The 12908-nt window shown below is 35.9% G+C and overlaps 3 protein-coding genes across 6 annotated transcripts; 1 reads left to right on the top strand and 2 right to left on the bottom strand.

Annotated features, from left to right (window-relative positions):
• Nucleotides 1-182: 182 nt before the first annotated feature.
• On the bottom strand, nt 183-1067 carry LOC129237065 (uncharacterized). The gene has a single exon (XM_054871464.1). It carries the CDS (start codon nt 990-992, stop codon nt 390-392), a length of 603 nt encoding a protein of 200 aa, XP_054727439.1. The 5' UTR covers nt 993-1067; the 3' UTR covers nt 183-389.
• A 1383-nt stretch (nt 1068-2450) lies between these two features.
• On the bottom strand, nt 2451-5656 carry LOC129237058 (zinc finger protein ZFP2-like). The gene is made up of 5 exons (XM_054871455.1): nt 5195-5656; nt 4866-5123; nt 4498-4795; nt 3915-4446; nt 2451-3856 (listed from the first exon to the last, which is right to left on the bottom strand). The coding sequence occupies exons 1-5, from the start codon at nt 5573-5575 to the stop codon at nt 3766-3768; spliced, it is 1560 nt and encodes a 519-aa protein (XP_054727430.1). The 5' UTR covers nt 5576-5656; the 3' UTR covers nt 2451-3765.
• Nucleotides 5657-6436: 780 nt separating this feature from the next.
• Nucleotides 6437-11988, top strand: LOC129237056 (F-box/LRR-repeat protein 4). Of its 4 annotated transcripts, none has more exons than XM_054871452.1 (12): nt 6437-7160; nt 7230-7323; nt 7391-7601; nt 7660-7793; nt 10084-10277; nt 10465-10715; nt 10790-10899; nt 10966-11063; nt 11131-11360; nt 11413-11604; nt 11668-11737; nt 11804-11988. In XM_054871452.1, the coding sequence occupies exons 1-12, from the start codon at nt 6861-6863 to the stop codon at nt 11882-11884; spliced, it is 1965 nt and encodes a 654-aa protein (XP_054727427.1). In that variant the 5' UTR covers nt 6437-6860; the 3' UTR covers nt 11885-11988. The 4 variants fall into 4 exon arrangements, with proteins under 4 accessions (XP_054727427.1, XP_054727426.1, XP_054727428.1 ...); XM_054871451.1 differs by having other exon boundaries at nt 6439-7160; nt 10966-11130; nt 11195-11357; XM_054871453.1 differs by having other exon boundaries at nt 6440-7160; nt 7421-7601; nt 10966-11130; nt 11195-11360.
• Nucleotides 11989-12908: the final 920 nt, after the last annotated feature.

Here is a 12908-nt window from a genome sequence, read left to right as displayed (position 1 = left end):
GAAGGTGCAATGTTGCTCGGCAAGTGAAAGAACAATGAATGCAGAACTAAAAATTTAATCATATTTCTTTTACTAAAACTGTTTAGTACCTGGAAAACTTAACATCTTTCTCTTTTATAGTAATACAATATAAATATGTCCAAGTTTTATTTTTATAACTACACATTCAATGAATTATATATCTTAATAAAATGTTTCAACAATTTAATCAGGTAAAAAATATATAAGTGACAAGAGTTATCGTATAAATTTTGAAAATTAATATTAACACAATTAGAGATCTGAAGATGTCCTCACAGACAGATATTAGACGCCTTTGATTCGCCACTTCTCTGCTCGCCATGTTGTTGTTGTTGTAGCAGTATCTTCGCCCTGTCAGTGTAGTGTAATTACCGGTCGTCTTCGTCTAGCTCATCTAACGGTAGGCCCAGGAAACTGGCTGTTTCGACGGGTTGGGTCCAGAGGGAGAGGGGTGTTAGATGAGTGGGTTTGTTGGGGCATGTGAAAAGGTGGTTAGTGTCGTGCGGGGTGCCTTCACATGCTGGACATATGTTTAGTATGTCGGGGTCGATTCTGGATAGGTAGGAGTTTAACCTGCTACAATATCCAGAACGTAATTGTGCCAAGATTACGCGGGACTCTCGGGGAAGCTGAAGCTCTTCATCTGCGATGGGTGGTGGTTGGACTCCGATAACGGCATTCGGGGGTCGGGAGCTTAGGAAGATGGTAAGGGTCTCCTGATGGATGTCGTTAATGGTCTGTCTGTATACTGTCTCATCCTGGAGTGGTCTGTCTGTTTTGTCCAGGATCTCGTCCACGTAGTTGAGGAAGTGTCTCCTGATGTGCCTGGGAGGTGGCTCGGGCTCGAGCAGGTGTCTGCATGGGTGAGGCCTGCGTTGACACCCTAGCAGAAACTGCTTGCCGAGCATTTTGTTGTGCTCCTTAACAGGGAGCATGTTGGCCTCATCGTGTAGGTGTTGAATTGGGGACATCAGGAGACATCCTGTCGCGGTCCTAATGGCAGTATTCTGGCAGGTCTGTAGCTTCGTCCACTGCGTATCACTGGTTCCAGGCGACCAGACAGGCGCGGCATAGTTGAGAACCGTTCGGCCTATTATTTTGAAAGTCGACAGCAACATTTCTTTGTCTTTGCCCCAAGTGCTGCCGGCGAGCGACTTGAGGACCTTGTTGCGATTCTGTACTCTCGTTGCAATAGCGGTTGTGTGCGCTGAGAAGGAGAGCAAGCTGTCAAAGGTGACTCCCAAAATTCTGCTCGCCATCTCTGGGCTCTGTTCACTTGGCGAAAAATTTGCATGTGAAAGCAACAACAAAGTTAGCGAGCAAGATTCGGCGCTAGCGAGTAAGATATAAACTGGTATAACTCACTATTTCAATAAACAAATGTAATTTAAACCAGCGCTACCAAGATATGTTTATACCAGTTGTTTCAACTATTCGCCACTTGCCAAACCTTGGTGAAACGAAGAGGTCTATTGAAGGATGTTCTGTTGCTTCGCTAAAAAACTAATGCCCAAAAGTGGTAATAAATATAATGTTAGATATTATAGGTTTATAGGATTTTATAGGAATTGTTTTAATTCAGTTTTCTGAAAGCCGTTTCCGAGGAACACATATAAGTGCACACCTACAGTGGCTCAATAAAAAACTCGGACATACAAAGCAGCTGCATGCTAATTTCAAAATTAGTGTAAAAAATGCAAGTTAAATATTTTTATATTTCTATTGGGTATTCAAATAATATTCTAAAAATAGTAATAATAATTTACAAATCTATTACCTCCTTGATATAAAAAATTGATCATGCAGCATTCGCAAAATTGGTGTAAAAAAAGAAGTCGGACATCTCGCATTGTTGCGATTGCTTGGCGGGGATTGTAAAACGGGGAATCCCATAATTAATTTGCTCTCCGTAGAACAGCGCAAAGAAAGAACCAAACTTTATGAATTAAAATAAAATTTCAGTCGCGTTTTGTTGAATAAAAATCCCAATTATAAACATGGGTAGACAGCGTGGACAAAGCTCAATTGAAATCAAAATTTTAATTATTTGTAATCATGAAAAGGATAAAACCGTTCGGGAAAGCATCCGACAGTTAGACATGGGAGTGGGTCGGTAATGGTATGGGATAGTATGTCCGGTGCTGTTATTATAAATTTGTGCTTCATTAACGGCAATACGGACCACAAACAATTCATAACAATTTTGAAAGAAAATTTTGTTCCAAGTGCTGAAATGTTGGGAATTAAGGACAACTCCCTGATACCATCAAGACAACGATCGCAAGCATAAGCGTCTATGGCTTATATACAACTGCCCTAAAGTACTTGAGACACCTCCACACTCAACACACTCCACACTCAAACTGAAAAAGCGAGAAAGACCTAGAAGATGCTAATTCTTCTTTAATAATAGTCTGAAGAAGTCTGAAAGCTGTGAGAAAAAAATAAAGGCTTACCGATTAAATATTAATTACACTGTTTTTTCTTAAATATTATTTACCTAACTCCACTTTATATAAATGTCCGAGTTCTTTTTTGCTATGTATTTTGCTAAGTTTTTATGTTGGTACTTTCTATGTACGAATGTGTTGAAGTTTGTTTATGTTTTTTGTAGTTTTGCAAAATACGCTCGACGAACGAAAATAAACTCATTAGATTTGTATTTAAATATATATTTTTTGATTTAAAACCATATCACTTGGGTGTCCGAATTCTTTATTGAGCCACTGTACATACCATATAATGACAATTATAAATAAAACACAAATTTCTAACGGCCTTTTTGTATTTTTTTATCTTCACGATTGCGCCAATCTGCACCAAATGAAATACATTTTTAGCGGCTCAAATTGGCCTGACATTGCAATTAGCTTTAGTAAATATGTAGTAAATAAGAGTAGAAATGCACGATGCACAGAATCCTAGAGGTGGCGTCTTCCGAAAACCGCTGCTTTATTTTTCAGGATTTTATCCACCGGCATGAGTTATAATAAAACAAAACAACTTGTTTGTAAATATTCAGTAAATGGCTTGTTATTATTGTAATTTTCCGATTTGTGACTTTCAAATTAAACAAACTTATGAACATTAAGTTCCCTGTGTAAAATTGTGAATGCACGAATGAATATAAAGCCTCCAATCGCAGCTTTTTTTTTGCCAATGACACTGTAGCAAGAAAGTAGGTGTGTACATAATAGGTCTGTTCATGAAGCAAAAAATTTGTAACAATTGCTACAATTGGATAACTTTTTACGTGTAAGAATTTGCAAATGAGAAAAACAGCTGATCGGAAAGTAGAAATAAACACAAACTAAAATTTACGAATTGAATTTGCTGTTCGTAAAACTTCCAAATTGTTACTGGTTTTGCGTTCATGTACTTTTTTTATGATTTTCTCTTTGAGAGCGCATTCTCGGAAATTAATTTACTGGATAATTTTTACATGAACAAACCTAATTTCCTGTGTTTGGCAGTTTCTATAGCTTTCGCTTACTCTTCTTCATAAAAAACAAGTCATTTCCCTTCCTTTCCTATTCTTCCACGATGACGTCGCACCGAATTCGGAACACGTAATCTTGTATTATATTATTTTGGGTGTGCACTCGCACAGAATATAAAGTAATAAAATAAATAGTGCAACAGAAAAATCTTAGAGCTTTTGTTTGTAACATATCCGAAATGAAAACTTAGGCTAGTAAATTTATAGAACTAACATAACTCTAAACTGTTTCGATCCTTTGTCGATTATTCATCGTTTTTTGATACTTTAATGGTGAGTTTATTTATTTGCGAAATATCTTCCACCTTGTGTACACTTTTGATATGCCGTCGAATCCTAAAAATTTGAGACTTCTGTAACAGTATGTAAAAATATTAGAATAAAAATTATTTACTTATTAGGTTCGGCAAATCCTTTGTCACACATAGCACACTTTAGTGGTAGACCTGTGTGATCCAATCGATGACGACTAAGTTTTGAGGGGTGTGAGTATTCTTTATTACAGATATCGCATTTATATCGGATACCATTATGAAGTAACTCGTGCTTTCTTAAAGCACTGGTTGTCATAAATGCCTTTTCACACTTAGAGCACTGGTAGGGCAGGTCACCGGAATGGTTCCGCATATGAACTTCCAAATCCACTTTTCGAACATAACGTTTCATGCAAACGCTACACTCATTTTTCGGGCCTGTGTGTTTCTGAAGATGTAGAGTAAGACTACCCTTGTGCATAAACACTTTATCGCATTGAGTGCACCGGAATTTGGCTTGACGCGTTGACAGGTGTATTTTAATATGTGTCTTATAAACGTCTTCCGTAAAAAATTTACGTCCACACTCGCTACAAGAAAAGTTTCGTTCACGATTTAAGTCATGTGTGCGTTGATGCCGTCTCAGGTTGTTTGCAATACTGAAAGAACTTGCTGCCAAAAAATTACTTAGCCTTTGAACGGGAAATACTGTCAATTACTTACGACAAATGTCACAAAGGAAGATCTTTGGTCTATGATAACGCGATTTATGCTCTCTTAACTTGTTCTCCGGAAATAGTTTTTTACAATATTCACAAGGAGTTTGCATATATTCAATACTAATATTTTTCGCTTTCATTTTTTTTCTTTCCGTTGTATTTCTTTTGGAATTGGATTTTGAGTTTTCATTTTTCAATAAATGGGCATTACAGTCCACAAGATAAATTGTCTCTTCAGATGTTTCCTTTTCTTGTAAGCAAATATGTTCTTTTGCAAAAGTTTCGTCATGTACATCCTGGACCTAATATACATATAATATATTATAAATTATTATTTAATAAAAGTTGGTATAATAATTTTGTAGTAAATACCGTTTCTAATTTAAAATCTGTTTTGCAATCAAAAGGATTCAACGTCGGCTCTGATTCAAGCTTTAAATTATCCACACTTTTTATGCATTTCTTTATACTATCAGTCGATCCTTTAGGAGGTATATCTTTAGGCTGCAATATAGGACTACCCAATAGGCTATCGTCAGGATCCGATTGTTTACAATTTTCTGATTTGCATTCATCGATCAATGTTAAACTTACTTTTCCCGTTTTAGTAATGCTTTCACGAGCTATGTGCTGGATATAAATATAATTATTACTACGGACTACAGGTGTATAAAAACTGTACAGTAAAATACACTACAAACCTTCGCATTTGGCGATAAATCCGCAGAAAAGTCGCTTTTACGCGATTCTTGTATATTTACATATTCAAATTCATTTGTTTCGGCAACATTTACATTATCATGTTTTTGTGATAGGAAGTATAATTCTTCGGCCGATTTTTGTGCTTTTCTTAAGAAGTGATATGAAATTCTTAACTCTTGAACGCAGTCAGAGCATAAAAAATGCATATTCTCATAGTAGGATGATGTAGCATCCGCTTTTTCAACATCCAATTGGGTACAAATTGTAAAACATTTCTGATATGTTAACGATTCATTCATAATATCTACTGACAAGAACCAATCATAAAGCTCCGAAAACTGTTTCTCAATTAAGCACGCACGGCATATATTTACCGCCATCGCGTCAACTGATAACGAATATAACAATAACACAAGGAAATATTTTATAAAAATCTAGTAGATATGAAACTATTAATATAGTCGATTTTTGTGATCGACTTTTATTCACAGCGAATATCTGGGTCCCTGTGATACAAGACCAAGGCAAATTGAATAACTCAGGTGGCGTCATTAAAACAGTTACTTTATTTTTCGCGATTTTGACAAGTCTGCGATTTTGCAATACAAAACAAATTAACAAAACAAACAGAATTAGGAGAAATTACATGTTTGTGAAAATTCAGTGAATGGCTTGGTAGTATTGTGATTTGTGAGATTTAAACTAATCAAACTAATGAAAACGAAGTGTCGTGTGTTAAATTGTGAAATCACAAATTAATATAAAGCCTCCGAATGCAGTTTGTTTGCGTTTTTATGCAGAATACTTCGGGGAAAGGAAGGAGAATTAATTGTTTGTGAAAAGGAAGAGCAGGCGAAAGCAATGGAGCACATCATTTCGCAGCTATATTTAAATAACATGCAAAAGCTAAATGTGAATAAATGTGAGTGTAGTATCACTGGCCCCTAGACTGACTGAATCAAGATAACTTCAAGATTGGTTGCCTATGGTTTTTACTATGTCTCAATTTAAAACCGCGCACTTCATTTAGACAAAATTATCAACTTTAATTTAAAAAAAAATCACTTCAAATAACGCACAATAAAACTACGCACTTTTGCACATTCGTATGCACCGTATTCGTAAACAAACTGTTGCCATAGTATGAGCATTGGCATATTAACTGTGTTTATTTTATTTTATTTTTTCGTATATCACTAGCGCAAGCTAAATTTTCCTAAACCCATTCCAAGTGACATCAGCCCATCTGTCAAATTCGCTCAGAGACGAATAACGGTTTGTCACGTAGTACACCTCTATAAATCTGTTTACCATGCCTTCAATGAATACAACATGAATAAGAGCAACAAAGATTTCAAGGCATGAGAAAAAATCGGAGTTGAAAGGATTAACAAGAAATACATATGGGCCACCCTGTATAATTATTTCTTCATTGCCAGGAACACGGCCATGATTTTGTCAGCTGTTTCTCTCAAAACGTCAACTGAAGAAATTCATTGTCCTGTGTTTTCAATTAATTAGTGTTTTTATTATGAAGTATTGAAAATAGTATGCGAAAGGAAAAATCTTTATGACGCAATACAAAAGATTAAAAAAATAGTTTGGCTAATTAAAAGCCATATTATATTGAAAAATAAAGTCATAGGTTATTAAAGATATTATCAAATGTCGTCTGCATCGGATGAGGACGTGGGCAAAACAGAAGCTGGAGCTATTGTCGACTTCTTTAAGTCGAGCTCTGAGGCGGATAATGAGCTATGCAATACTTTTAAGGACTCGGAACTAATGAATATTTCAGAGGGATTTTGTTATGCTGGTTATCGTTTGGACCAATACGCCCAGGATGTAGCGGATTTTAGCTCGCAATATGGCAGCGATTACAGTATATCTTATACAGCTCCTAACATTACGGGTAAACCTCGGAAGTATCCAGAATATGGGGACTTTCCAGAAACATATGCAATGGTTCGAATACATACATATGTATATATGTGTATCATACAAAAATACTTTTTTTTACAATTTTAATTAAAGCGTACTTACGGCGATTGGTGGAAAAAGGCATCAAGTTATGTTCCAGAAATTCAGCCTCAAAACTTTCCAAATATTCCAGCGGATGATTATATTGGTAAATATGTATTACAAATGAGTTATGTTATGTTAAGTTAAAAAGTAAAATTTATTTCACGCGATAGTTGTATATTTCGAGGAGTATGTTATTCCAGAGGAAATAGCGGTATTTGAAACATTCAATCCCGGAGCCTTAATTCGAATTTGGGCATATAGCATAACCAAAACTTGGTTTTGTCTTTGGGAAGCTGATAAATTATACAAACCTCCACCTCATACTGTAAACAAAGTACGCCGTTTTTCTCCGCAACTGAAAAAAATGAATTTGCCCACTAGGTAATTTTTTAACTACTGCCCAAAAAAATTTAATTATTTCACCGATTTAATTTTTTAGAACTATAAGACTAGAATTTAATCATTCATGTTTGGGTTACTTTACGGAAATCGATGCTGTTTTACTAGGAGGTAGAAAGGTGAATATTGAAAGCGCCCAACGAATAGTCGACTATTACGAACGTCAACGCAAATGTACGTAGATAATTTTTATAACTATTACTAGTTTATCTATACTCCAGGCCTACAAAAATATCCAAAGCATACTCATAGAATCAATAACTACACGAAAATTTACAAACTTTAGACAACGCAAAAATGCATTAGTGCAGCAATATTTTTAAGCCCTGCCTAGATAAGTGATCCATTAGATGTTGCTTTCAGGGTAACTTAGATTCCTAAGAAATAGATCGGACCAACTAAAATAAGTCCTCTCTTCATTATAGTTTATACACATGTTCGAAACCCAGGCACGATAGAAAAGCTTCGATTTTGTTTGTGGCCGGTACCAGATAATTTCTTCGGGACATCAACATATATGTATTTTGTTTTTTCCTCGTTAATTTTCAATCCAATTTTACCGGTTGCTTTTTCCATGTCACTGAAAGTATTTGCTAATGCATTAATGTTTTTGCTGATTTTCGCAATATCATCCGCGTACGCGTATATTTGTGTAGTTCTGTTATGCCAATTTCTTTTTGCATCAGTTACTTCATCTATTGCGAAGCAGAGTAAAAGATTAAAAACGGTTGAGGAAAGCGTGTCGCCTTGCCCAACTCCAGTCTGTATTTTAAAGGCCTTAGATAATCTGTCTTGTACCAAAACTCTCGATTCGGTATTGCGCATAGTAGCGCAGTTAATGTCGGGAGCTCCTGATCTTCTGTCATGTCCAGTCAGAGACCCACATACATTTTTTTTTGTTGTCGGGACAACTAGCAAGTGCAGCACTCAGACATTAATTGAGTCCATTGTACTACACTTGGATTCCCTTTTAATTTTCTTTAAATCTACCTCAAACCTGATTCGAGCGAAGGCGGGGCAGACGCACAGGAAGTGGTCCGCCGTCTCATCCTCCTCTTCACAATCTGGGCAGAGTACACTGTCTGAGATGCCCATCATCAGTCCAACCAGCCGTCTGCACTGCCCTCTGCTTAATGACTGAAGGTTTTGCGACAGTCGATCGGACTTGACAGGTAACATCAGTTTAGTCCATCTGCAGCCTCTCTCAGCCTGCCAAGCTCGCTTGTGGGTGGTAGTTACCCATTTGCTAACCGTGGCTGTGATGGCCGCAGAAGGGAGTCTCAAAACGGGCTCTGGGCCAAAGAAGTTGGCCTCAGAGCCCATCTTAGCTAAGGAGTCAGAGGTCTCGTTACCCGCGATACCCACGTGTTCCGGGACCCATGTTAGCATCAGGCTATTATGTCTACCGACATAGTTCAGCCTGGATTTACAGGACTTGACTACCCCTGATGTGGTTGGAGGGCTGTCTAAGGCCATAAGCGCAGCTTGGCTGTCGCTGCAGACACATATAGATCTGCCTCTCCATCGTACCCACATACATACACATATATATAATAATAACTATGATTATTTTATGCTTAGTGATTGTTTCCTATTTAGCACGATAATTTTTGATGCCCGTAAGTGCATTTCAATATTATAATACAAAGCAATGCGATTGTTTTACTGAATCTATAGTTCCTTAACTTGTGCATGCAAAAGTATTTTTGTTGGAAAGTAAGAAACAGTTCTATAATCGGTCGATATACTAATATTTTATAATATTGATTAAAATGTGTGCATATTTTTACACATTATTATTATTGTTTATTAAGCTAATAAATTCAAAGCTTAATGGAATATATAAGAGCTCACTTTAAAGCTATCGACTCGGTTCTATGTATATGTAAATCATATTTTCTTTGCAATTTTGTTTTCTAAACTTCGTGATAACATCTTTTTCCCGCCATATTTGTACTATGCTATTTAATACTTTATTCTCTAAATATTCACAGTTAAATATTATTAGTTAATATATTCTTTGCTATCTGTTAGTTCCGCGGCATCTTTCCCAACTTCCACGTCAATTTCATGTTTCCTTCACTTCATCTTCCATATAGTTTTTCTTTTTAAGTATATAGTTTTTTTGTATATATATATTTTTTATGGTATCACAATATCATAGAAGTCGGATTTTCTATTATTTAGTACCGACATACCAACATGCCACTTATTACTCGTACGTCCACGTTTGCATGGCTTCAGTCAGAATATCATGCAAAACCATGATTATATTTTCTAATCCAGGCGTACACTCGCAACTGACGTATAAGATTCTCAGCGCTATAATGCCGCCAATGTTCTCATTTTGTATTATTTTTTAGTTGGCACTTTAAAGTGAATTGACTCAAGGCCGAAAATCCTATATTCACTGTACTGATGTTTATGTATAAATACGTTCTTAAATTATTTTCGATGTTTTCAGGTTCCATTTTACGCAAATTACAAAGAATTCAATTTCGGCCAAATATCAAAGGCAACTATCATAAACATTTGAGAGAGTTTTTCGCGAACGACCTTAATAAATTCCTGAACGTTTTAAGTAATAGCACTGAAGTATTAAAGGACGAGCCTGATCTCCAATATTGTTACAAAAGTGTTGGACTCAACGATATGCCGGTGTGTATTTAATTTTTAACTTGTAACCCTCGGTGGCCGCAATAGCGAAGATTTTCCATTCCCATTTATCCTTTTGACTAAGAAGTTTACTCAATGCCAGCGGCTATTTGCGGGCACCCACGGTTGTAACCAATACGAAGGTTGTAATAATCCGTCACAAATAATTGCATTTTTTTGTGCTTTACAGTTTGAGATTATGTTGAAAATATTCAGTTACTTGGATTTAATATCGCTATTCTTAGTTGGACAAGTTTCCAAGTTCTTCTTTGACGTTTCCACACATCCATTGCTGTACAGCGAACTGAATTTAAAACCATATTGGCATCTCACATCAAGCGATTTATTATGCACTTTAGCAAAGAGAGCTACTGTTTTAAAAAAATTGGATTTATCATGGTGTGGTTTATTTAATACTATTTCCCCAACTGAATTTAAGAAGTGCGTAAGAGGATGAGGATTTAATTGTAATAACATTTTTTTTTTAATTTACACTATTTAAATTTTCCAATTAGATTTATACAGCAAAGAGGCGACAGTCTGATATGCTTAAGATTGGACTCATGCAAGATTTTAAATGCAAGTTGTATTGAAACTTTGGGAATAGTATGCGACAACTTAAGAGGTACTGGAATCGAGTTTTCACCATATTGTAAATCCGTTAATTAAATAATATGCATCTTCTAACTAGAACTTTCCCTGAGAAATTGTTCGACAGATCCGCCACTACTGAACTTCTCCTGCTTGGCAAATTTAAAGAATCTGGAAAGATTAGATTTATTTCAAACGGTAATCGAACCAGAGTTGATACTAACCATGTTAGAAAATAATCGAAAATTAAAACACTTGAATTTAGGTAAGCACTATTATTATTACACGTTTAATAAAATATCGCATGTATTTACATTCGTGCGGATTAGCATTTTGCGGAATAGCTGTTAACATGGACGCAGTGGCTCAGCATATAGGGCAATATAACCAAAGTTTAATCTCATTAGACTTGTGGAAGTCACGTTTTCTGTCGTCTGTAGGCTTGGAGGCATTATCAAAATGCCATGATTTGGAGGAAGTTGATTTTGGCTGGTGGTACATGCTTTCAATACTTATAAATAATAGAAATTAATTGATATCGTTTTAGTTTACGGGAGGTCTCTCTTGGAGATAGTTTAAAAAAATTGTTATTAAGTTGCACTAAACTCAAGAAACTATTTTTGGCCACTGTACGTGGAATAACCGACAGTGATGTGGAGAATATTGCAAACTTTTGCAGTAACTTGGAACAGTTAGACCTGATGGGAGTTTCAGGAATATCTAAGGAACGGTATTATGAGTAAGTGTTTCATTATATTTTTTCTTCGAGTGTGAAATGTAAATAAGCAGTGAAATGTTGCAGGGTGCTGGTGAAATGTGGAAAGCTGCAGTTATTGGATTTAAGTTTCTGTGATAATATTGACGGTGAAGAGGTACTCGTATTTTACTAATTTTATAGCAAAATCAACAGAGAAATATTTCTGGCTTATTACTTTCAGATTGCATTTTGGGCCCGCACCTTTAAAGTTAACATTAAATGCAGTCATATGCCTAATGTGCCTAATAATGTGAGATATTAATTAAAATTAGCGTTGTACAAAATTGAAAGTAACTAATTTTTTGTACGCATACAACTTATACAAATGTAAGCCAAATAATATATAAATATGGATAGACACACAAATTTCTTTGCAGTAAGTTTGCATTTTCAATAGGGAGAAACTCTTGACATTTATTTTGACAAGCTATAATATCCAACACAGCATGGAAATACGAAATTTACAAAAACTTGGAAACAATGCAGTCACCGTCACGCCAATTGGAATTTTCCACTTTGATTCAGACAGTCCATCGTTTTCTAAAGAACGCTATTTTTGAAAGGAATTTAAAGTTCAAACAGTTTGATTCAAGAGCTGACATCTTAAGTCAATCAGGAAGAGATTATTGAAGGCAGAGATCACCTGTATGCGAAGAAAATTATAATTGCGAAGATTAAACCCAATTTTATGTACCGCCTTTACTGCGAGGGTCCAGATCTAACGGCTGTAGAATTTTTAATTGCGAATTCTTTAGACGACTGCTTGCTGCCACTCGTACAACAGTTATAAGCACAAGTAACGAAACGTAAGATTTCCGATATTTTAATACTTGTGTGCTCTTATGCACAAGGATATTACTCGTATACGTTTGTTTATATAGCGCTTGTATGTAACAGCATAAATGAATCGATATGGATATAGACAGAGTCTGGTCAGCCACTGTAAAAAGAAGAGGGCGACATAGAGTGTAGTGCTAATGCGCCCAGCAAGGAATGTGGAAGCACCAACTCCAACAAGATGGATGAGTCTCTATTATAATTTATTATTAGAAGCCCTAGGAAGCTATTTATGTGAACCTCAGTAACAAACTGATACTACTAGGTACGAATTTAAGTAGTACAGGTAACTTCCAGAACTACTGACTATATGGAGTTCGAAGAAAAGCTGTTCTGAGACCAAGGCTCCATGAAGCCATAGTTAAAAAAAGAGACATTACATCCATACATACATAATTGGCGCGTACGCCCTTTTTGTGTGTTTGGCCGAAGCTCCTTCTCCTATTTGT

Source organism: Anastrepha obliqua, chromosome 2, assembly GCF_027943255.1.
Source record: "Anastrepha obliqua isolate idAnaObli1 chromosome 2, idAnaObli1_1.0, whole genome shotgun sequence".
Taxonomy (NCBI): Eukaryota; Metazoa; Arthropoda; class Insecta; order Diptera; family Tephritidae; genus Anastrepha; species Anastrepha obliqua.
The sequence above is the reverse complement of the archived record's forward strand: the minus strand, read 5'-3'. Positions and strand labels throughout refer to the sequence as shown.